The sequence below is a fragment of the Erythrolamprus reginae genome, chromosome 2 (assembly GCF_031021105.1).
Source record: "Erythrolamprus reginae isolate rEryReg1 chromosome 2, rEryReg1.hap1, whole genome shotgun sequence".
Classification (NCBI taxonomy): domain Eukaryota; kingdom Metazoa; phylum Chordata; class Lepidosauria; order Squamata; family Dipsadidae; genus Erythrolamprus; species Erythrolamprus reginae.
In genome coordinates, this window is record NC_091951.1 from 275,259,864 (window position 1) to 275,284,187 (window position 24,324).

General features: G+C 39.6%; 1 protein-coding gene across 10 annotated transcripts; it reads right to left on the reverse strand.

Annotated features, from left to right (window-relative positions):
- Window positions 1–7,497: 7,497 nt before the first annotated feature.
- Window positions 7,498–24,261, reverse strand: NMRK1 (nicotinamide riboside kinase 1). Of its 10 annotated transcripts, XR_011558320.1 has the most exons (11): window positions 24,081–24,261; window positions 22,142–22,289; window positions 18,241–18,283; window positions 17,533–17,623; window positions 16,025–16,073; window positions 14,078–14,246; window positions 13,929–14,000; window positions 10,217–10,323; window positions 9,587–9,665; window positions 8,675–8,853; window positions 7,498–7,918 (listed from the first exon to the last, which is right to left on the reverse strand). XR_011558320.1 is itself a non-coding variant. In XM_070742684.1 (10 exons), exons 2-10 carry the CDS (start codon window positions 22,209–22,211, stop codon window positions 7,915–7,917), a joined length of 684 nt encoding a protein of 227 aa, XP_070598785.1. In that variant the 5' UTR covers window positions 22,212–22,289; window positions 24,081–24,261; the 3' UTR covers window positions 7,498–7,914. The 10 variants fall into 10 exon arrangements, 9 of the variants coding, with proteins under 9 accessions (XP_070598785.1, XP_070598786.1, XP_070598788.1 ...); XM_070742684.1 differs by lacking the exon at window positions 8,675–8,853; XM_070742685.1 differs by lacking the exons at window positions 8,675–8,853; window positions 24,081–24,261 and adding an exon at window positions 23,917–24,007.
- Window positions 24,262–24,324: the final 63 nt, after the last annotated feature.

The window sequence follows — 24,324 nt, forward strand, 5'->3', positions numbered from 1 at the left end:
GGGCACGGCTACCCGATACGCATGCGCGTGACGCCAGAAAAGAAAAAGAAACGGCGGTCGACCCGCCGCGCATGCGCCTTTCAGCTCCCTTGCCTGGTTTGTGATGGTGAGCTGGAGTCGGAGTCTTCCGTTTTGTTCAGAACAAACGAGGAGAATGAAGGCTGAAGCTCTGCAACGCTTCCCGTTGATGGTCCCGGGCGATTTGTTTTCGTCCTGGCTCAGCGTTTCGCATCTATTGTTCTTAATTCAAAAACGGGATGGAGGATGGGGTTCTGCATTTCCAAATCCTAGTCTCGCGTAAAGTGTGGGTGTAATTGAACTATTCGCCATGAACCCATCCCTTGTCTTGAATATCTGCACAGGTTCCTCTAAAGCAGGGCTCTCCAACCTTGGCAACTCTAAGACGATTGATTGAATATAAATAAAAGGCTTCTAGAGTTGTTAACCTGATCCTATCTAGCTTCTGCTCCGGCAATAACACTACTCAACCGGAGCCTACAAAACTTTTGCCAGACCCATCCTTGAATACAGTTCATATGTCTGGAACTCATACCATATCTCGGACATCAAAACCCTTTAAAACGTCCAAAGATACCGTACTTCACCAAAAGAGCCCTTCACTCTTCCTCTTGAAACAATACCCTACGAAAATAGACTAACAATCCTGGATCCAGAAAGCTTAGAACTATGATGCCTAAAACATGATTTAAGTACTGTCCACAAGATCATATGCTGCAACGTCCTGCCTGTGAATGACTACTTCAGCTTCAACTGCAACAACACGAGCACGCAATAGATTCAAACTTAATATTTTTTAAAAAAAATATTTTTATTGATTTTTATAAAATAGACGAACAGACATACAAACATTAAACACAAAGTAGGGATACATTTTCCCCGCTTATCTCGAAAGTATAGATTCAAATACAGAAAAAGAATACATAATTAGATATATGTTAAATATTAAAAATGTTGCTAAATTTTAAATTGAAGTTTTTCACATTTACTCTAATACAAATATAAAACTAAAATTCTTACCATAACTTAATATTAATCGTTCCAAACTTGACTGTAAAAAATATGACTTTAGCAATCGAGTTGTCGAAGCGTGGAACTCATTACTGGACTCCATAGTGTCATCCCCAAACCCCCAACATTTCTCCGTTAGACTATCCACGATTGACCTCTCCAGGTTCCTAAGAGATCAGTAAGGGGCGTACATAAGTGTATTAGTGTGCCTTTCGTCCCCTGTCCAATTCTCTCTCTTATACAGTAATACCTCATGATACAAACTTAATTGGTGCAAGGAGGTGGTTCGTAAGACAAAAGGTTCGTAAGACAAAACATTGTTTCCCATAGGAAACAATGTAAAGTCAATTAATCCGTGAAACCAAAAAAACCCCCGCAAAAAAACAGCTTTCGGCGACTGCTGGGAAGCCGCGCAGCTGTTTTAAAAGGTGACAGCCGGCCTGGGGGGCTTCCTAGCACCCCCCCGAACCCAGGTTCGGGGGATGCTGGCAAGCCCCCCAGGCCGGCTGCGACATTTTAAAACAGCCGCGCCGCTTCCCAGCTGTCTCCTGAAGCCGAACGCTAAAGCCGAACTTCCGCGTTCGGCTTCAGGAGACAGCTGGGAAGCGGCACGGCTGTTTTAAAAGGTCGCAGCCAGCCTGGGGGGCTTGCCAGCAACCCCCGAACCGAACCCGGGGTTCAGAAATATTTTGCCTCTTCTTACGAACTTTGTTCGAGTTACGAACCGGCGTTCGGGAGGCTTCTGGGAAGCCCCGCCGCCCGGCTGTCACCTTTTAAAACAACCGTGCGGCTTCCCAGCAGTCTCCGAACGCCGGTTCGTAACTCAAAAAAAGTTCGTAAGAGGCAAAATTTTTCTGAACCCCGGGTTTGTATCACAAGTTGTTCGTAAGACGAGGGGTTCGTATCTTGAGGTACCACTGTATATCTGTTCTTCCTTTCATATATCTTCTCTATTTTTATATCTTTTCTTCTATCTTTTTCTTTATATATAATACTTCATGTCTATTCTCTTCAATATGCATTGTGTATTGTACAAAATAAATAAATAAGTATCAGTGCTATTGCTGTTAACCAGAAAGCTTTTTCTCAGCCTAAATACAAATGCAAGCTGAACAAACAAGATCTTGCAGACAGCCCTCCCTCCGTAAAAACCTTGGAATACTCATATCAAATGGCCTAAGTGCCAAAGCCCATTAACAACATCGCCAAAAAGGCTTCAAGAGTTATTAATCTAATCCTACGTAGTTTCTGCCGCCCCAAATCATTGGAGAGGGGCGGCATACAAATCAAATAAAATTATTATTATTATTATTATTATTATTATTATTATTATTATTATTATTATTATTATGTCAGTACAACACAACAAATGAGATCACTATGCTGGATTTCGTATTTCATCACCAGTCGGGCGCTTCCCAAGCACCTAGGACTGCATGATGCAGCGGCGAATTATGTTTGCTGATCCCAGTAAAGCGGCCTTTTGCAATTGACAGATGGATATTTTGTCAATTCCGATGGTTTTCAAATGTCCGCTGAGATCCTTTGGCATTGCGCCCAGCGTGCCAAGTACCACTGGGACCACTTTCACAGGCTTATGCCAGAGTCGTTGTAGCTCAATTTTTAGATCTTCGTATTTCACTAATTTCTCTAGCTGCTTCTCCTCAATTCTGCTGTCCCCTGGGATTGCGATGTCGATGATCCATACTTTCTTTTTCTCCACGATCACAATGTCTGGTGTTATGCTTCAGAATTTGGTCAGTCGGAAGTCCCACAGTAGTTTTGCTTGCTCATTTTTGACCACTTTTTCAGGCTTGTGATCCCACCAGTTCTTTGCCACTGGTAAATGGTAGTTCCGGCACAAGTTCCAGTGGATCATCTGTGCCACAGCATCATGTCTATGCTTGTAGTCAGTCTGTGCGACCTTTTTCCAGTAGCTGAGTATGTGATCGATTGTTTCATCTGTTTATTATTATTATTTGTTATTATTATTATCATCATCATTATCATTATTATTATTATGCTCTGGTAATCTCACACTACTAATCAGAACATACAAAACTTTCGCCAGACCAATCCTTGAATACAGCTCATCTGTCGAACCCACACCACATTTCGGACATAAGCACTCTAGAAAACATCCAGCTACTTTACTAGAAGAGCCCTCCACTCTTCCACTCACAACAGAATACCCTACGCAACTAGACTTACAATCCTAGGTTTAGAAAGCTTAGAACTAGGTTGCCTTAAACACGACCTAAGCATAGCCCATAAAATCATATTCTACAATGTCCTTCCTATCAATGACTACTTCAGCTTCAACCACAACACACGAGCACACAAGATACGAACTTAAAGTAAACCGCTCCAAACTCCACTGCAGGAAATACGACCAGTAACTGAGTAGTTGATGCATGGAACTCACTACCTGACTCTGTAGTTTCATCACCTAAGCCCCAAAACTTTACCCTTACTCTATCCACTGTTGACCTCTCCCGATTCCTAAGAGGCCAGTAAGGGGTGTGCATAAGTGCACCATAGTGCCTTCCATCCCCTGTCCTAAAGTTTCTCTTACTAGTATCATGTATATAAACATTGTTATATCTTTGTATACTACCAATATGTACTTGACAAAATAAATAAATAAATATTTTTAAAGTTAAGGAAAGAAACATGTCTTCCCTATGAAGCTTTCTGGGTTCCATGCATTTCAGAGTATTGATTGGGGATCTACGAATCAGCAGATTGCTCCTTTTATCTATATTTCTCATCTGTCTTATTGAATAGATTGGAACAGAACCATATTTATTCATTCATTTGATTTTTATGCTGCCCTTCTCCTGAAACTCAGGGTGGCTTACAACATGTTGGCAATAGCACTTTTTTTACAGAGCTAGCATATTGCCCCCACAATTCAGGTCCTCATTTTATCCACCTTAGAAGGATGGAAGGCTGAGTCAACCTTCAGCCGGTGATGAGACTTGAACCGCTGACTTACAGATCTACAGCTTCAGTAGCCTGCAGTAAAGCACTCTACCTGCTGTTCCACCCCGGCTGTTTTATAAACATATAAATGTCATAATGGCATTATGTACATGGAACACATAATGTGGCAATTTACCATTTATGCTACATCTTGATAAGCTTCATAACACTTTACATGTCACATTCCTTTTTTGAATAACGAATTGCGGCACTTAGGTTTTCAGCAAGTTTTGACACTGGTAGGCCACAGTTTTTCAAACTCTTAATTTTTCATACAATCGAGGACAGAAACAGATAACCTCAAGATTTATCAATAACATGTATTTCGGTCTTATTCACTGAGGTCAGCTTTTTTTTTGAAAAATCTCCACTGTTTCTAGTTGGTGCTGATTTCATTTCATTTTTAAAATAAATATTTTCCTTCTGAACTCATTCACATTTATTTATTTTATAAAATATGGGACAAATGGTACAATCAGCTGCAAAAAATTAAGAAATAAATAGCGAAATAAATAAATAAATAAATAATCAAGATTATAAATAAATAATTCTAATACACCAGAGATTTTAAGGAAACAAGAAAAAAAAGATGTTTTAGACATGATAGAATATAGATAAGGAACAAATTAAATGAATACTTATTAATGAAAGGTGAAGTATATTTAATTTGATTAAAAATGAATGTATTTGCTATTATTTTATTTTTTGACACCAATATAATTTAATATTAATAATAATATATTATTATACGGAATGGTAATTATAATGAAAAAGTATATATGCTAACAATATGAAAATCTACAAAAAATTTAGAAACATAAGCAGAAACAACTTAGTAAACAGAGAATGAGGTCATCTCTCGTTTTTAATGTGTTTTGTGTGTCTACATATTTTGAATGTAATATATATTTATAAATAAATTTCTTTTTTCTAATAAAAATTATTTTATTAAAAATAAAATAAAAACATAATAAAAGATTAAGAAAAAACAGTTTTTTAAAAATCGCATACATACATATCATTCAAGGCGGAATCTTATAAAATTGGGAGATCAATGGCCCCAAGCCTTCTGGAAAAGCCAGGTCTTCAATGTTTTTCAGAAGGCCAATAGAGCGGGGGCAGTTGGTCCCAGAGCGCCGAGGTAGCCACAGAGAAGGCCCTTCCCCGCGGGTCTGCCAGCCGGCTCTGTTTAGCTGATGGGACCTGGAGGAGTCAAGCTCTGTGGGATCTTACCGGTTGCTGGGAACTATTGGACAGAAGGCGGTCTCGGAGATAACCTGGCCATGAGCCATGTAGGGCTTTAAAGGTAATAACCAACACCTTGAGTTGAGCCCTGAGACCAATAGGGAGCCAGTGCAGCTTGTGGAGGATTGGTGTGATGTGAGTTATCACTCTTACTTTTTGGACTTCGAGTTGAAATTCACAAGTCTTAAAGTTGCCAAGGTTGGAGACCCCTGCTCTAAAGTGTGATTCATAGCCTACCATGTATCTCAAATTCCCATTGGGAGCGCTTTGGTAACAAAGGATTACCATTCCCCTGGAAGAAAACAATAGGCTGGTGCAAATTTGCATGGAATACTTATTGGGGGGGGGGGTCATTTGAAATGTATAGGGGCTCCTGCCTGAGCAGGGGGCTGGACTAGAAGACCTCCAAGGTTCCTTCCAGATTTTGATTGAATTGATTAAATTTCATGATAGGGGTTTGCTCAGAAATCTACACGGTTCAAGTCACAGGAAAAATATTCTTAAATTGAGGATTGAAGTGCCTAATGGACAGGAAGCAGCAAGTGAAGCTAGGTAAAATCACATCAAATACCTGTACAACTAACAAAGGGGCCCCCTAAAGCTGTATAGTACACAAGTCAAAAAAGTAATGAAAATATTTACTGACCCCTTGCATCCTGGACATAGATTATTTCAACTTCTGCCCTCAAACGACACTATAGAGAGCACTGCACACCTAGACAACTAGACACAAGAACAATTTTTTCCCCAAATACCATCACTGCTATACAAATAATTCCCTCACCACTGTCAAACTGTTCACCAAGGCTGCATTACTGTTACTATTAGTCTTCTCATCCTTCCTATCACCCATCTCCTCCCACTTATAATAATAATAAATTTATTGTCATTGTCAAAACAACGAATTGTCATTGGCAACGAAAGTCGTGTGACACCCAGAGACCAGTCCCACCATACATAAAATTAGAATAGGTAAATTTAAAAATAGAATAAAAATGGAATAAAAAAATAGAATAAAATGTCCCACCCACTACAAATTCCCCACCCTAAACCATGCAACCATCTACATGACAAACTGAGTAATATTGTCCAACAGTTCACTGATGGTGACCCTTTAGTTCGTTGTTAAGTGCGAATATAGCTCTGGGATAAAAACTATTCAGGAAACATGTGGTCCGATTTCTAGTTCTTCTGTATCCTCTGCCAGAAGGCAACAGTTCAAAAAGATTGTAAGCAGGATGAGAAGAGTCTTTGAGAATGGTATGCATCTTCCTAGAACAGCGAGATGTGAAGATGTCATCCAGGGCGGGTAGCTGGAGCCCAATGATGTTCTGGGCAGTTTTAATAATTCTCTGTAGAGCTTTTTTGTTCGCTACAGAGCTGCTCCCATACCAAGCTAGTATGCCATATGTCAAGACACTCTCAATGGTGCTGCGATAGTAGGGCAACAGTAGATGCTGAGATAAATGATGACTGCATGGCTATAACGTTGCTTGTATCCTTATGATTCATATTATATATTATAATTGTTTCCTGATTGCTTATTTGTATCCAAGACAATCAAATGTTGTACATTATGATTCTTGACAAATTTAACATGGTTTTTTATGTACTAAGAACATATGCACCAAAGACAAATTTCTTGTGTGTCCAATCACACTTGGCAAAAAAATAAATCAATAAAGTCACAGGAAAAATAGTCTTAAAATAAGGACCAAAGTTAGTACTTAAGGATACAAAGATGCTCCTTTTTTTCTTCCCAAAACAAGAATTGAAAAGGCAAGTTTCCATTTTTTTTCCTCTTAGAAAAACAAAACCCAAAAATATAAGCAATAATAGCAAGGACATATTAAAAAAATCTTAGCCAAAACATTTCTTCCTTGAAATCGCAATATAGTCTGTAACCTAGTGAGAAAATTAGATTTCTTAAAGTGTGCATAATGGTAATGATAATATGATAAAGACAATATTGATGGAGTAATAATATTGAAGCTACAACGGTATGTAATAGATTTCTCTTCAGAACCCCTTTTTATATATGCTTCTGTTTCAAATGATTTTAAGTATTTTTATATATAAATCTTCTAATGCTCAACTATTGTCATTAAGAAGATAGGCACTTTAGCTCTTGCCTAAATAGTAATCCATTTTTCAAATATGATTCTTGCAGTCTTTATATATATATATATATATATATATATATATATGTCACATGTTTAATACATAAAATAGAGAATACATAAAATAGAGAACTTTATTAAATTTCAAAAAATACAAACCAATATATCGGAAAAGGAGGAAAGGGATAAAAGGGAAAAATTAACAAGTGCTCCCAAAAAAGCAGAAACAAATAAGACACAAAAAGTAACCTCCAACATTTATAGACACAATTATAAAATATAATAACCTCTACGTTTTTGACAACATTTACTAAGAAGAAAGGGATGAAGTTAAAGGAATTGCAGGAACAGATTTGGTATTGGACCACAACCAATATATCCCATAGTATAGAAGAGCCAGGTTTTCTTCATTTAATTTTTAGTGTTTTTCTGTCAATTAGCAAGGGAGCTTGGGTTTTTCTTCAATGATTAAAGAAGTGGTTGTAATGACTTCAAGCCTGGGAACCATATTTATGCATGCATAATAATGCCTTGCTCACCTATAGAAAAAAGAACAAAGCCTACATCAGTTCAAAGATATGCTGTAGTTTTTCCTAGTTAATATGTTAGCAATGTTTTTTTAATCCTACAATGAACTATAAAAATATATTTATCATAATACTCCTTTGCTTTCCCAAACACTTCCAATACCAGGCTTCATTTTTACATACCTAGAGTAGAAATTCATTCAAAGGGATTTATTTTATGTAGCAGTTGCAAATTTAATAAACCCTGTTTCAGTATGTAACTTGTTAATCAAATATATGCATATAAAATCTTGGAAACTATAATTTTGCAGAAATGATGCAGTCATTTTTCTTGTAACATAAAAAACTTATGAATTAAATTTGAATGCTCATTTAAACTTTAGGTGTAATGTGGAAAATTAAGTGCTCTCGAAGGACCACAATAAACCTGTGTTTAAGAGGTAAAATGTAAGAGGCATTTTCTTTTCCAAACCACAATACAATGACTATTAGGAGTACTAGATATAGAACATCATTACCTCAGCTGGGGAAAGATAAGGATAAGACTGTACTCTTGGCGGTCATTTTGTAAGGCCTCTGTAATGATATGTTTCTGAATACTGAGGGGCTTTTTCCAGCGAAGGTATTAATATTGATCTGTATGCAACGCATGAGGATTACTGAATATATTTATTACCTGAATGACCTAATATTCTGGGCAGTGGATTTTTTTAAAAAAAAATCTGAACATTTAATAGCTGTCAACTGTTGCCCCCAATCTGCCTATACCTGCAGTAGGATTTAGTGGAGAGGAATGATCTTGGACAAAGCAATGATCTTGGACTGAAGCCCTAGCACCTGTCCAAGGAAACCAAGAGTTGAGCTGTACTTCTGTGGGACCAGCTTATATTTTTCAGGAGCTTTCATTTGATTTCACACGTACTGGGAAACAGTTTTAGGTTGGAAGGCTGCAACAAAATGGACAATACAAAACTAGTATTGGTACATGGTGGAACACATTCAATTTGAAATTATGGAAATTAAAATTAATATGATCGATGAAAATAAAGTGGAAAAACTGATGGGAAGATGGGACAGGGTCAGAGGTTTTATGGCTAGTAGAATTCGAGACCGAGCCATAAAGAACAAATTGGAATTGAAAAATACTTGAAGAAAGCCAAACTTTATTTTTCTTTAGTCAGAACAGGCAGGGAAAACAGATCGGTTAAAGGTACAGGCAAAATCTCTCTCTGAGGGAAAGTGGCGCGTCTCTAACTATTTATATGTTTCACAAAGTAACAAACCTCTTTTGACATGGCAACAAGTCTCCCGCCAGAACAAACAGCCAATCAGAGGCTAACATGCAAATACTGAACCTTGGAAACCCTTTCTCATTTATATGCACATATTTAACAGGAATCACTCTACACTTTGTAAATACATTGATGTTCCTGGTTTAAAAAATTATAAATGAGTACACTCTCATTTGGTGGAGGCACTGAATGAATGTTGTTGGGTGGTGGGAGCACATTTCACTATGCACTGTTTTGTGTTGTGTGTATTCTTTTATATTATAAAAACCAATAAAATATATTAAAAAAACATGTACTGGGAAACAGACATGTACAAATCTAATGATGCATATGGCATTATCTGCAATTTTCTTGATGCAAATGATCTTAACTGAGACTAACTACTTACTTCTTTTCCAATTCCTGCATTATATTATTATATATCCTTGAGCAGAGGTCTTCCTGTGGTTTTGTTCCATCTAAGTAAACTGAAAAAGGTGGAATATAAATGCAAATTACTTTCAGCAGAGGAAAAAAAATCAGAATTGCTTTATTGCTGAGAAGTGTGGCATATATATTTAATAAATAAATAAATATAAATATAAGCTATCCACTAGCACAGAGGTAAGCAAAGTTGGCTCTTCTATGACATGTGGACTTCAACTTCCAGTATTCCTGAGCTACTATGATTGGCTCAGGAATTCAGGAAGTTGAAGTCCACAAGTCACAGAAGAGCCAACTTTGCCTATCCCTGAACTAGCACAATTCATATAGAGATATAATTTAAGATCCCATGCAATACAAACAACAGTTTTGCCACTAATATTGTGACCTTATAAATGTCTAATCATACGTTAAGAAAACATTTGGGAACTAGAGACACCCTGATTACACTCATAACTATTCATCTTTCACATAAATTCAAAGAAGTATTGAGGATTTTCAAAGAAAAAAAAATACAGGAAGTGCATAGGTAGCTATGCAATATTTATACAAATATGACAGACACCTGACAGAACTATAAGAATGTTAGTTGTACCAATGCTTGCTTCATTTTCTTCCATTTCTCTCCTGTGTTTCTGATACATGGGCCACACATGTCCATCAAAGTAACCAGGTGGGTCTGGTGGATTGTATATTCTGTTGCTACATTAAACAAAAATAAAACCCAAAGTAGTTCTTATTGGTTTGATAATTTTTAAATGCTTTCTTTCTGTATTTCACTGCTAGATTTTATAATCCCACCACTACTTCTAAGCCATTTTTACAATTTTTGTCACAGTCCCCCAAGTGTAGTAAGTGACTTAAAGAAATTTAATATGTTTCCACGTTTTGATTCTTCAAACCTTTGTAGCTTTAGGGGAACAGTTGAGCACTTATAACTTTTTGAATATAGCTGAACTACAACTGCCTAAAACCCCCAACTATCATGAATTGAATCTTACCATCAAGAAAGTAGGAAGAATCACAAAATAACCATCCTCAAATAAAACCTTTATTTATTTATTATTAGATTTGTATGGTGCCCCTCTCTGTAGACTTTATTATAAAGCCAGCAGCATCCACAACCTGTGTTCAGAGATAATCTTCATAATGATGTGCCTCAAGCTTCACTAGCAAATAACAAATACAGTGGTACCTCATCTTACGAATGCCTCTTCTAATGAACTTTTCAAGATACGAACCCAGTGTTTAAGATTTTTTTGCCTCTTCTTCCGAACTATTTTCACCTTACGAACCCAAGCCGGTGCTGCTGGGATGAAGGGGTTTCTTTCCCCCCCCTTTTTTGAAGAAAGAAAGGGGAGGGGCTGCTTTGAGTAGGAAACATTTTGCAGAGAACAACGTGCTTGCAAAGGCACTGAAAGGGTGTCTTTTTAGGAAAGAAAAGGGAGGGGCAGCTTGGAGTAGGAAACATTTTGCAGAGAACAACGTGCTTGCAAAGGCACTGAAACTGTGTCTTTTGAAGAAAGAAAAGGGAGGGGCGCCCCCCTTGCCTTTCTTCCTTCCCACTCACCCTTTAGCCTAGCCTTGCTTCTTCCACCCGCCCCCTTTAGCTGCTCCTCCCTGCCCTCTGTTCGCCTCCCTTCTAAAGTTTGGGATTTTCCTGAAGGATTTGCACGCATTATTTGCTTTTACATTGATTCCTATGGGAAACATTGTTTCATCTTACGAACTTTTCACCTTACGAACCTCCTCCTGGAACCAATTAAGTTCGTATGATGAGGTACCACTGTAATAGAAATATCATAAGAAAAGATCAGTCATGCTGATCCAAGTAGATTCCACAGTAGATTTTGGATTCTATTATAAGATCCGTGCAAAAGACCTCGTTTCCTGAAGTTCAGACTAGATTTCCTTCAATGAAAAAAATGCTGGAAATGATCACTTATCTTTCTCCACTGAAAAAAACATCCCTGTCGGTTCTGCTTCAGCTTGTACTCTAAGTAAAAATGATCCATCCATGAGATGAAGGCAGCACATGAAAACATGCTCCCTCTGATCCTGGGGAAATACCTGTCCACAGAATCGGTCCCTGGTGCCAAAAGGTTGGGGCACTACACTAAGTATTCCCCCTTCCTTTCACCCTCACCACCCCACCCCAGGATTCATGACAGACTGGCACCCAGGGCCAGAAGGAGCTCAGGAATGAGGTGGCAGTTCTGACACATTCTTCTGCTGTGAAGAAAAGCTTTCTCTTTCAGAAAAAAAGTAAAGAGACAATCATTCCCCTTTATCTTTCTGAATAAAGGACAGATAGCATATACAGTGTTCCCTCGATTTTCACGGGTTTGAACTTGGCGAAAAGTCTATACCACGTCATATGTCATCGCCAAACTTTCGTCTGCTTTTAATAAATATTTTTTAAAATAAACTTTAATAAATAAACATGGTGAGTAATAATCTAAATGGTTGCTAAGGGAATGGAAAATTGCAATTTAGGGGTTTAAAGTGTTAAGGGAAGGTTTGTGATACTGTTCATAGCCAAAAATAGTGTATTTACTTCCGCATCTCTACTTCGCGGAAATTCGACTTTTGCGGGCGATCTCGGAACACATCCTGTGCGAAAAGCGAGGGAACACTGTACAACACAGAGACAGCCTAAAAATGTAGCTTATTTTGAAGTACTGTATGTATTAAGAAGGGATCCAGCTTTGTAGAGAAAAAACAACATGTGTAGTATTCCTTGTGTATGTCTAGGGTCACATGGTTGGGCACGCCCAGGTATGATCGTAGGCCAGTGATGGCAAACCTTTTTTTCCTCAGGTGCCGAAAGAGCATGCATGCATGCTATCGCGCATGCACGAGTGGCCACACCCATAATTCAATGTCTGGGGAGGGAGGAAGCAGTTTCGCCCTTTCCAGGCTTCCAAGGCTTCCTTGGAGTCGGGGAGGGTAAAAACGCCTTCTCCCATCCCTCCGGAGGCTCTCTGGAATCAAAAACAGCCCTCCCAGAGCCTCTGTTTGAGCCAAAAATCAGTTGGCCCGCACACACGTGCATGTTGGAGCTGAACTAGGGCAACGGCTCGTGTGCCAGCAGATATGGCTCCACGTGCTACCTGTGCCATAGGTTCGCCATCACTGTCCTAGGCCATAGATGGATGCTTAGTTCACATTATGCTGTTAGAAACATAGAAACATAGAAGACTGACGGCAGAAAATGACCTCATGATCCATCTAGTCTGCCCTTATACTATTTTCTGTATTTTATTTTAGAATGGATATATGTTTATCCCAAGGATGTTTAAATTCAGTTACTGTGGATTTATCTACCACGTCTGCTGGAAGTTTGTTCCAAGGATCTACTACTCTTTCAGTAAAATAATATTTTCTCATGTTGCTTTTGATCTTTCCCCCAACTAACTTCAGATTGTGTCCCCTTGTTCTTGTGTTCACTTTCCTATTAAAAACACTTCCCTCCTGGACCTTAATTAACCCTTTAACATATTTAAATGTTTCGATCATGTCCCCCCTTTTCCTTCTGCCCTCCAGACTATACAGATTGAGTTCATTAAGTCTTTCCTGATATGTTTTATGCTTAAGACCGTCCACCATTCTTGTAGCCCGTCTTTGGACCCGTTCAATTTTGTCAATATCTTTTTGTAGGTGAGGTCTCCAGAACTGAACACAGTATTCCAAATGTGGTCTCACCAGCGCTCTATATAGCGGGATCACAATCTCCCTCTTCCTGCTTGTTATACCTCTAGCTATGCAGCCAAGCATCCTACTTGCTTTCCCTACCGCCTGACTGCACTATTCACCCATTTTGAGACTGCTAGTATAAGTTAGCATGGGTTTTGAATCCTAGGCTTTGCAAACACGGAGCTCTGGATAGGCCTGAAGGCCTGGGAAAATTCTAGCCTGGGGAAATTCCAGCTTGTGGCAAAATGTAACAGGAGTGTACTTGCTGATGCCTCAAAGCCCACTGCCAAAACTTCCCTAGATTTTGTCCTTGCATTTTGCAACAGTATGAATGCTTACTGTTCATTATGTATGAATGACCGCATCTTGTAAACTGCGTGTGTACAGAGCAAAAGTTGCATATAGGTAACATTCCTATAAGAAGGCTGGTTGGGGATAAGTTTGGATTGATCGATGGACTGGAGATTTTGATGCATTCACTCTTGGAATAAAGTTGGCTTATTTCATTCCTACAATGGTCTCTGCTTATCTTTGAACCCTTCCCCGTTCTACAACCGTGGACAAAGGGGGAAAATTTTTTTATAATAAGCATTGCTTTTAGTATACCATACCTCCTTCGCCTTTTACACTCTTCGTAGGGAATTGTTAAGAAATATTTTTTATCCCATATATCGCTAAGGGGCCTGCAAGAGTAAAAGGACAAGTAAGGCCTGCTGGTTTGCCATGTTGCAGTTCTAGTAAATGTTAAACAACTGCTTACTTGTAGTTAAACAGAAGGAAACCTTCAATAATTAAGACCCGAATATCTTTTGCTCCTGTCTGATGATCATGTGTATTACTGGGTGGTCTTGGCAATGCAGAGTCTTCTGGTTTTGTCATCCAAGAACGTATGCTTGCCACCATTGTCTCCATGTACAAGGCATCAAGTACTAAAAGAGACACTTAAATCTTAAAATGCAAGGCAATATTCCCAGTCTGCACTCATTCTGTTCATAAGACACCCAAGAGCTAAAGCTTGAAGTATATACTGAACAGAATGGGTTAGGAATTACTTTAAAAATGTTAGATATTTATTATTTTGAGAAATCAGCATTAACTAAGAAAATTTGAAGTATGTTTACTGTTGATTAATCAGGACTGGAAGCAGGAAAGTGATAGCAATAAAGTGAAATCACTTTATAAAGTGATAGCAAGGTATAGGAACAACAAAGCCAATGATCTCACTGTAGTTCTCAAATCTGTGAAATTGTATGCAAATAGCAGACAAATGGGTTGTGATGAATTAAGGATAAATTAAAAAGAAACAGCAGATTATGAATTTCCAAACAATAACAAGAAAAAACCCCAATTGTTTCAGCTTTTCATATATAGTTTGCATTATACCAAATTTAAATCTTTATCATTTAGTATGTAAAGTGAAACATTATGTCCCCTTTAAGCAAAATGAATTAAAATAAGTATATTAATTCTTTTAAGGCAGTACAGTGGATTGTCATACTCAGATTACATTTCATTAGTCAAAGCTATATGAAACAAGTAAACTAAAACATTTATTTATATAATCACAATATATTACTGGGGGTTCCCTAACTTTAAAATGGTAAAAAAAAATGAATCTGAAAAACCTAGACAGGTTTCTCTGTTTGGCAAAAGTGTGGGGTCAAATGTTTTCCATTTAACCAGAGTGAAAATATTTACATTCCAACAATAAACTGGATTTTGTAGACACCCAAGTCTTTTAAAAATCCAGACAGCTTTAAGAGAACCCTAAAGTTTTTACATAAAATATTATCTTTATCCTAGAAAGAGATTAATTCCTTTGCCTTTTCTTTCCCCCTATCTATTTCTTTCTGCAAGTTCAAATCTATAAACGAGGTGAAAATGTGATTCATTTCATTCTTATGCGATGACGTTGTACAATCTCCAAAAGCTGATTATACTTTCCTAAGCCAATTCAATTTATGGTGAATTCTTATTATGTTGCAATTCCAAAATTTAATAATTGCCTGCACTGCACAACTATCAGCGCTGTCTGAACCTGAACAAGTTGATCACTTAACACATTTATTGCCAAAGCTCTTATTTATATTAACAGCTTTTAAACCAGCTAGTTGTTTTTGTGGGCAAGCATAGCACATTTTACATTACAAGAACAGGCTATTTCCATAACAGAACAAGCTTTATAAGTAGTTAAATAAAATAAAGTGCAGATTTCCTCTGAACACTTGGCTGCTGATACAGGACATCTAAGAAAGGGAGAACCAGATTGAGCAAAGACCTTGACTGGCTAGAAACAAAAAGGGCCTTTCTTCTTATTTATAAATATAATGCCTTTGTGTTAAGGTACACAGACTGAGATAATTGAAATCTGTTTAAAATTGTATTTTCCAGGAATAGAATTTTTAATTTATTTATATATTTGCAGGTACAATTTAGAAGCCACTCAATTCCTGATTACTCTTATGTGACTTACAGGTGCAATACATAAATAAATGTGAATAAAACTAAGAGCAATACAAAAAACAGAAGAGAAATTATGACTGGGGCAAGAAGCCCATTCAAAAGGTGCACAACCATCATCCTGCCCAAACCCTTGGGAAAATAGTAAGGCCTTTTAATAGCTTTTTGAATGCCATCAGGATGAGAGCCATTCAGATCTGTCTTTTGAGTTTTCAAAATATCAACAAACAAACCCCAGAATATTTACCATCATATTGCAGAAATCCACGATCATCTTTGGCCACTTCAGATTCAGGCTAAAGAAAACCCAAACTTATCAATGTTATGGAGAGTATGGTACAAATCCACAGGATAAGTGGTTGCAAATCTTAACACAGGGAGGCATTTTACAGTTAACGTTAACAATATTATCCCTATCATTCTGTACTAAGCAGATTCAATTTGTATGTATTAATTTTAAAAAACCACCTCCCACGAACTACATTCTTTTATTTAAAAACTGGTATTTGCCAAGTAAATGTACAGAACAAGAAAAACCAAAGATTGAAATGTTAGGCAAACAATACAGCAAAACTAGAGAAAGCTACAGTCTGTTCCATAATTTTAGAACAGATAATTATTTGGTAATTTGGCTGATTTTCTAGAAACTTAGCAGCCATCACACAATCACCATTTGGGCACTTCGCAACCAAGTATTCTGTGATTCGTATTGTTAGTATTTGCATACTTCACAGCCAGGTAATGACAAGCAGAATCCGTGAAGAAGTCAGCAGTAAAATCACATGTTGCAGCCATGTGATGTCTTGCTTAACGACTCTATGGATTAGTGATGGGAGCAGGGTGGGCTACTGCACAGATTGGGGGGGGGGGACACATGCAGTGGGGTAACGAAAATGGAGCTCCACCCCGCAGCACCCAATTTGCACTGAAAGATGTTGAAAGAAAATGCAGGGCGTCCTGCATAAGCCACACCCACAGTCTACCACACTGTGGGTGTGGCTTATGCAGGACGCCCTGCATTTTAGTAGCCTTTCACTGGATGGGAGTTATCTGTCCCAATTGGGGTCAGTAAGCAAGGATTACACATAAAGTTGCTGAGACTAAGAAGCACTGCCCCATTTGATTGAGAATTCTGATCACACTAGGTAAGTCATATTAACATCATGGCCTAGACCAGGGGTAGGCAAAGTTGGCTCTTCTATGACATGTGGACTTCAACTCCCAGAATTCCTGAGTTAGCATGATTGGCTTAGGAATTCTGGGAGTTGAAATCCACAAGTCACAGAAGAGCCAAGTTTGCCTACCCCTGGCCTAGACCAGTGATGATGAACCTATGGCAAGCGGAGCCATATCTGCTGGCACGCAAGCCGTTGCTCTCACTCAGCTCCAACACACATATGCACACTGGACAGCCTTTGAGAAGTCTCTGGAGCTTGGGGAGTGTGAAAAATAGGTCTACCGGGGTCACCAGAAGTTGGGAAATGGGCTGTTTCTGGCCCGCAGAGGACCTCCAGGGGGGCAGGGGAGGCAATTTTCGCCCTCTCCAGGTACTGAATTATGGGTATGGGCACTCATGCAGGCGCGATAGTGTGTGTGCAAGCACTTTTGGCATCTGAGGGAAAAAAGATTAGTCATCACTGGCCTAGACTTACTGTAGGGCAGAGGGAAGCTTTGTGGGCATTGGAATCAACAAACTTAAATCCACTTCTGCAACACAGCAAAATATTAACTCAGCGTGTAAAATTTTAAATTTACCTTAAAAAAGTTGTCTTGGGAAATTATAGTACAATTGGGAAACAGTTTCTTCAGCTTTCCTGCCAGAGTTGTTTTGCCTCCATTCGTTACACTGAATTGGAAATAGGGGGAAAAAAAGTGTTGAGAAGAACAAACTGTACAGAAGATGGAACCTTTAATAGTTTTGCTTACACTGCACTTGCTTTGTATCCAGTCAAATGTAATGCTTTTTTTAAACCTAAGTAGTCAGAAGGTTATTTATTATTGCTGCATAAGGGCTTTCTCTGTGAATTATCTTCTACAGCATAAATGCACAATGATCATTTTTGTCTTTTTCCTCCCTAAGAGCAGAGTTCTTAAACGTACTTGTGGGGTCAAAACAGCAAAAATATTAGGATTGCAACAGAAGTGGAAACCATAATTTAATACACACGGAATATTTTCACAGTACAGTATAGAACACAACCTTTCCCATTCGGCAAACTTATTATTTACAGAGTGCCATAACTTTTAAAGGTATTTTATTAGTATTGTATAATGACAATAGCCAAAGTTGAATAGGGCAGCCTTTATAAATGTAAATCATAAATAAAAAATATAAATGCTATAAATATAAAATGAAAAGAATCCATACTGAGCAAGAGGTCATCAAATGAGGATCATCTGTATTTAGATATTTGTATACATAAAACAACAAAAAGAGGATTTCAAATTCCTGTTCATACTTACCCTCCAAGTCCAATGACCAATGTTTTCATTATTCCTCTACAACCTAAACATTAAATTGAAAGGATAAAATCAAGAGCGTGTCCATTAACTATTTTTTTTGAGCTTATCGAACCTTTATATATTTTTAAATTGAGCTATGTCAGCAAAGGACTCTAAAACTGGGCTAGACTGGCCACTGTTTGAAAAACCACATAAGAAACCACATAATAAAGAGGAAAGCTCAACAGTGAGAAAATCAATGAAACCACAGCTGAGACACAAAGTAAAAGAACTATAAAAAGGAGGATTAGACAGGGATCTGGCGGGGAGACATTCTACGTACACGTGATCACCATCTTTGCTATGCCCTTATGATTTGGTGACCATAAGAGAACATATATAGTGTATGTAGGAGACTGTTGAGTTCCAATCCCACCTTAGACACGAAAGCTCTTTGGGTGAAATAGGAGAAAGAATATTCTGCATGTTCGCCACCTTGAATTCCTTATAAATCAATAAAAACATCATTTTTAAAAAATCTAATAAATAATAAAGCTAAATAACAGCAAAAGAAACATTTGTGTGCTGTGCGTCATTTAGTGAGAATCATTTGTCTATCCAAAGATCCCGGAAGAGTTCATACTTTTTTGAACTAAACAAAGATGCTCGGGTTCTAATGCTCGGGTTCTAATCCCTTGATTATTCTATGGCTCTTACTCACTCTTCCAGATTCTCTGAATCCTTCATGAAATGTGATATGGTACATGCAGATGTACAGTGTTCCCTCGATTTTCGCGGGGGATGCGTTCCGAGACCGCCCGCAAAAATGGAATTTCCGCGAAGTAGAGATGCGGAAGTAAATACACCATTTTTGGCTATGAGTGTTACGGGATGGCTTGTGGTATCTGCCCAGCCAGTTTGTTCCAGTAAGTGAGCAATTAATCCAATTATTCTCAATTATTTTCTGTTACGCCCCTCCCCCAGGAAGAAGTGAACATTTCACATGCCCTCCCCCAACTCTCCGATCTGGGCCCCAATGGAATTTTAGTGTTAATATTACTTATTAATTTTACTTATTATAAGCTGCAAGCAAACTATTGGCTGGGGAAGGCTGCTCTACCCACGTACCTGGGAGTAAGTCACACTGAACTCAGTGGAGCCTGTTTTTGGTTAGAGGATGCTTCTCCTTGTCCAGCAGCAGGTTCGCCAGACCCGTTCATGGCTACCGCGCGCCTGCCGAGAACAAGAAGCCACCGCAACCTCCCCGCCCCACCTGGCCACCTTCTCTTCTGGGCTTGAAGCAGCGTGCAACTGGGTAAACACTCCCTGTCTAGGGCAATCGATCGAGAGGGACCATGGGCCTCCCCGGCATCGCTCTACACCAGAGGTCCCCAACCTTTTTAGCACCAGGGACCGGCTTTAAGTTAGACGAGTTTTCCACGGCCCGGTGGGGGGGGGGGGGGCTTTGGTCATATGGGGGTGGGGTTATGGAGGGGTGGAGCTTAGTGACACAGCCCTCCACACTTCTCCACAGGGCGGGGAGAATCAGGAGGCTCCTTTGGCGGCTGGGGGCTGCCTGGCTTTGTGATTTTGGCTGGGGGGGGGAGTTAGGAAGGTCCTACTTCTCCCCCCCCAGCCAAAAATTCAAAGCCTATCTGCTGGATACGGGCGATGAGTGGGACAGAGCGGCGCGGAAGCCTCTTGCAGCAGCTGCCACAGCCACCGGCTTCGGTGCCGTTCGTCCCGCCCATCGCCCGTATCCAGCAGAAGCTGCTGCCCGAGTGCTCTTGGCCGGCGGGATTTAAAGTGCTGGGGTGGGGGGTGTCCCAGCGGGAGGCGAAGCACTGGGGTGGGGGGGCTGTCAGGACACCCCCACCCCAGCACTTTGAATCCCGCCGGCCAAGAGCACTCGGGCAGCAGCTTCTGCTGGATACGGGCGATGGGCGGGACAAACGGCGCCGAAGCCGGTGGCTGTGGCAGCTGCTGCAAGAGGCTTCCGCGCCGCTCTGTCCCACTCATCGCCCGTATCCAGCAGATAGGCTTTGAATTTTTGGCTGGGGGGGGAGAAGTAGGACCTTCCTAACTCCCCCCCCAGCCAAAATCACAAAGCCAGGCAGCCCCCAGCCGCCAAAGGAGCCTCCTGATTCTCCCCGCCCTGTGGAGAAGTGTGGAGGGCTGCGTCACCGCCCGACGCCCCACCCCGTCCTGCATAATGTTCTCTGCCGGGAGGGCAGCGCCGCCGCGGACCGGCTGAAAACCCCCAACGGCCCGGTCCTGGTCCGCGGACCGGCGGTTGGGGACCTCTGCTCTACACCATCCCAAGGGGGTACATCCCAATAATCAGAACTACAGAAAAAACAATTGCTGCCAACCTGCCTTCCATTGAGGACCTGTATACTACACAAGTCAAAAAGAGGGCTGTGAAAATATTTACCTACCCCTTGCATCCTGGACACAAACTGTTTCAACTCCTACCCTCAAAACGTCGCTACAGAGCACTGCACACCAAGACAACTAGACACAAGAACAGTTTTTTCCCGAACGCCATCACTCTACTAAACAAATAATTCCCTCAACACTGTCTGACTTTTTACTAAATCTGCACTTCTATTTCTACTAGTTTTTCTCATCATTCGTATCATCCTTTTCCTCCCACTTAGGACTGTATGACTGTAACTTGTTGCTTGTATCCTAAGATTTTTATTAATATTGATTGTTTCTTCATTGCTTATTTGACCCCTATGACAATCATTAAGTGTTGTACCTCATGATTCTTGACAAATGTATCTTTTCTTTTATGTACACTGAGAACATATGCACCAAGACAAATTCCCTGTGTGTCCAATCATACTTGGCCAATAAAGAATTCAATTCAATTCAATTCTATTCTATAAAACTAGGTGTCCTCCTTTTTATTTCAAACACCTTTTTGGAATGCAGTCTGAAGTACTGCCTAACCCCAATGCGCATGAACATAAAATAGATTATTTTGTTAAACTCAAAACAATTCACAGTGTGTTCCCCCCACCTCAGGTTTTATTGTTTTTGTAAAATAGGCAAAACATATGACTACAAAAACTGATAACCATGAATGTATCTGGATTATACGCTATTAATTAACTATTATGTTACGATTGCTTTCAAATCATTTATCAGTTACATGAGGATGAAGGGCTTTGAACCCTTTGGGATACAAACAGAATTTCAAAACAGTAGGACACGGTTCCAAAATAAACATTAAAGAGCAATGTTACATAGACATTATTACTACAACCATGTTGCTTGTATATTTCCATTATATTGTTTTCATTTCTGTCCTATAACAATTTGCTGGCTTATTAGTAACCCTGACTATGACTAAGTGTTGTATCTTTTTATTCTTGATGAATGTATTTTATTCTCCTTATGTACACTGAGAGCATGAACACCGCACGAGCCAAAAATCAACTGGTTGGCGCGCACATGATCACTGGAGCTAAGCTAAGGCAAAGGCTTGTGTGCCGGCAGATATGCCTCCACGTGCCACCTGTGGCACAAATGCCATAGGTTTGCCATCACTGGGCTAGGACTTGGTAGAGCAGCAGCAAAAGCTTGGGAAGAAATCAATTACTGTGACAGGTCTATACCATAAAAGCTTAGGAGCTGAAATCTTTCAGCAGGGAGGAAGCCGAAATTTAAACAGGATACTCAGCAGCCAAATGGAGACTCAGAGTAGTAAGATAAGGAGTGCAAAGTGCTTTGGGGATGGGGAAGTCCGATGAAGCTGTTAAGCACAAGTGTATCTCTGCTCAGGCTAAAAATCTTGCTTGCATTTTAGCAGGAAGGATTTAAGCTTCTAAGAGGAGAAATACTTTTGTATGTGGTCATTGCTGGCCTTCCCATCTCTAAGCTCCCAGTGTTCCTTACCTTCTACCTATCTTACCTTCTATTCCTTCCCGTTGGAAACCCACGAGATTAATCCACAATTGCCACTCATGGAGCGAAACGGTCATGTGACATCCTGTTTAATTACTGGTTTGTTCCAACTACGAAGATTCCAGTTCAGTGGGGATTGTAAGCCGAGCAACTACCTGCGTTTGGGACACATTACATGAAGACTTAGTCCTGTGAAGAAAGTCTACAATGCTAGGCAAGGTGGGGGTGGAGGAAGAGAAGATCAAGAGCAGGAAAGTGACTGGAAATTGCAGCAACAATGGGTATCCTATTGAGCAATATGAAATGCCAGGCTGAGGTTTGATGACCCTGGAAAAAGATTAAAGCCGCTCCGAGTCCTCAGAGAGGGATGCCATACAAATCAAATACATTATTGTTGTTGTTGTTGTTGTTGTTGTTGTTGTTGTTGTTATTATTATTATTATTATTATTATTATTATTATTATTATTATTATTATTATTACTGTAACTGAATTTAAACATGCCTGGGATAAACATATATCCATCCTAAGATAAAACACAGGAAATAGTATAAGGGCAGACTAGATGGACCATGAGGTCTTTTTCTGCCGTCAGTCTTCTGTTTCTATGTTTCTATTATTTAAGTGGTCACCAAAAGTCAACAGAGACTTAACGGCACACGATCAATGAATGATTTACATAGAACAAGTGCAGTATGAATTTATCCCATTTATCTTCTCACTTACAGTGTATCATTTCTCTTTATTTCATTCCCAGAATCTTACAGATTTCCATTATAAGTCCCCAACAGTGAAGGGCTGCAAAATGTTTTACTACCACACTCTGAGAGTGGCTTATTTTGTGGGTGTGGCCTGATGGTCAAGTGATCGGGTAGGAGTGGCTTTCCAGCCATGTGGCCATGTGGGGGAGTGGCTTGATCCTCGTGTGATGGGTGTCTTAAAGGTCATGTGACTGGGCGAGAGTGGCTTACCAATCAAGATAAGTTTTCAAATAAGTGGTTGAACTCTTTTTCAGTTGATTAAGACACATTATTTGAATAGCCACAAAAAGGACGAATGATAAACAGCATTATTTGTTGAGGAGCACAGTAACATTTTAAGGTTTTGTCCTGAACCCACAAGGTTCAGTATGATAACAGATTAGGCAAGTAGCTCAATTTTTTTAAACTGCTATAAAAGTTCAGTTCTAGATAATTATTAAAACAATTAAAGCATTTATAGGTAAAAACATACTATTTAATTATTTCCTATTTTAAAAGTAACTTTTTCACATCATCACAGAAACATAAATGGTTATCCATAGGATCCATACAGCAGTCGCTGGGCTTTCTAAGCATAACTTCAGATATGCTTGTTACCCACTTATTCCATGCTATGCTGCTAAAATAAATAAATGGAACACTCAAAGAACACACCCTAAATCTGTATTCCCACTGCATATTTCATTTACATAACTATTCCATTTGCACAACAGCAAGTGGAATTGACTGTCAATCAGTATTGCTTCCTAAGTGGACAGTTTGATTTCACAGAAGTTTGATTTATATTCTGTTATATAACAGTTATATTCTGTTTTTTAAGGGTTCCCTTTATTTATTTTTTTACCAGTGTGGTTCGAAAGCAGCCACAGAAAGAAAACCCTTAAGACCACTGCACCGCACCGAAGTGACTCACTCGAGAAAAGGGCCACGACGCCCACGATCACGTTCAAAACCCAGGCATCATTATAGGGGCCGACTACACGTTGCCCCAATAACGCTCAGTCTACAACGACACAACTTACGTGTTTGCAAGTCACGCACTGCAGAGAACAAGGTCAGATTTTTATTTATTTATTTATTTATTTTTAGAAAAGTGAATTCTACAAGGGCGTCTGTTGAAACGCCCTTGGTCTCTTAAGAAGCACAAGCAGGCCCCTTGAAGCCACGCAAAACAACGCAAACTCACACTTCTCTTCGAAGCAAAGCGCGTGTGAACGGCTTCCGCAAGAAAGTCAAAGCAATTCCGCACGCAAAAAAATAAAAAGAAGAGGTGGGTCGCCTCCGAAGCCCCGCCTCCTCCTCCTAGCACCCCATGAGAAGCCGCTACCTCCGTAACCACAGAGGCTTTAAGCGTGCTTGTACACACCGGGGAGGTCCCACCGCTGCGTTCCCATTGGTTAACTCTCGCCTCCGTCCGGGGGAGGCTTATA

What these genes read in the sequence shown, in the direction of transcription:
- NMRK1 (XM_070742681.1), bottom strand. Translation starts at nt 22,211, where the DNA reads ATGACCGTTTCGCTCCATGAGTGGCAATTGTGGATTAATCTCGTGGGT. An exon ending in CCCAAGACAACTTTTTTAAG is followed by an intron (nt 16,074 to 17,532) that starts GTAAATTTAAAA and finishes GGTTTTCTTTAG; the next exon opens with CCTGAATCTGAAGTGGCCAA. An exon ending in CATTCTTATAGTTCTGTCAG is followed by an intron (nt 9,666 to 10,186) that starts GTGTCTGTCATA and finishes CACCTTTTTCAG; the next exon opens with TTTACTTAGATGGAACAAAA.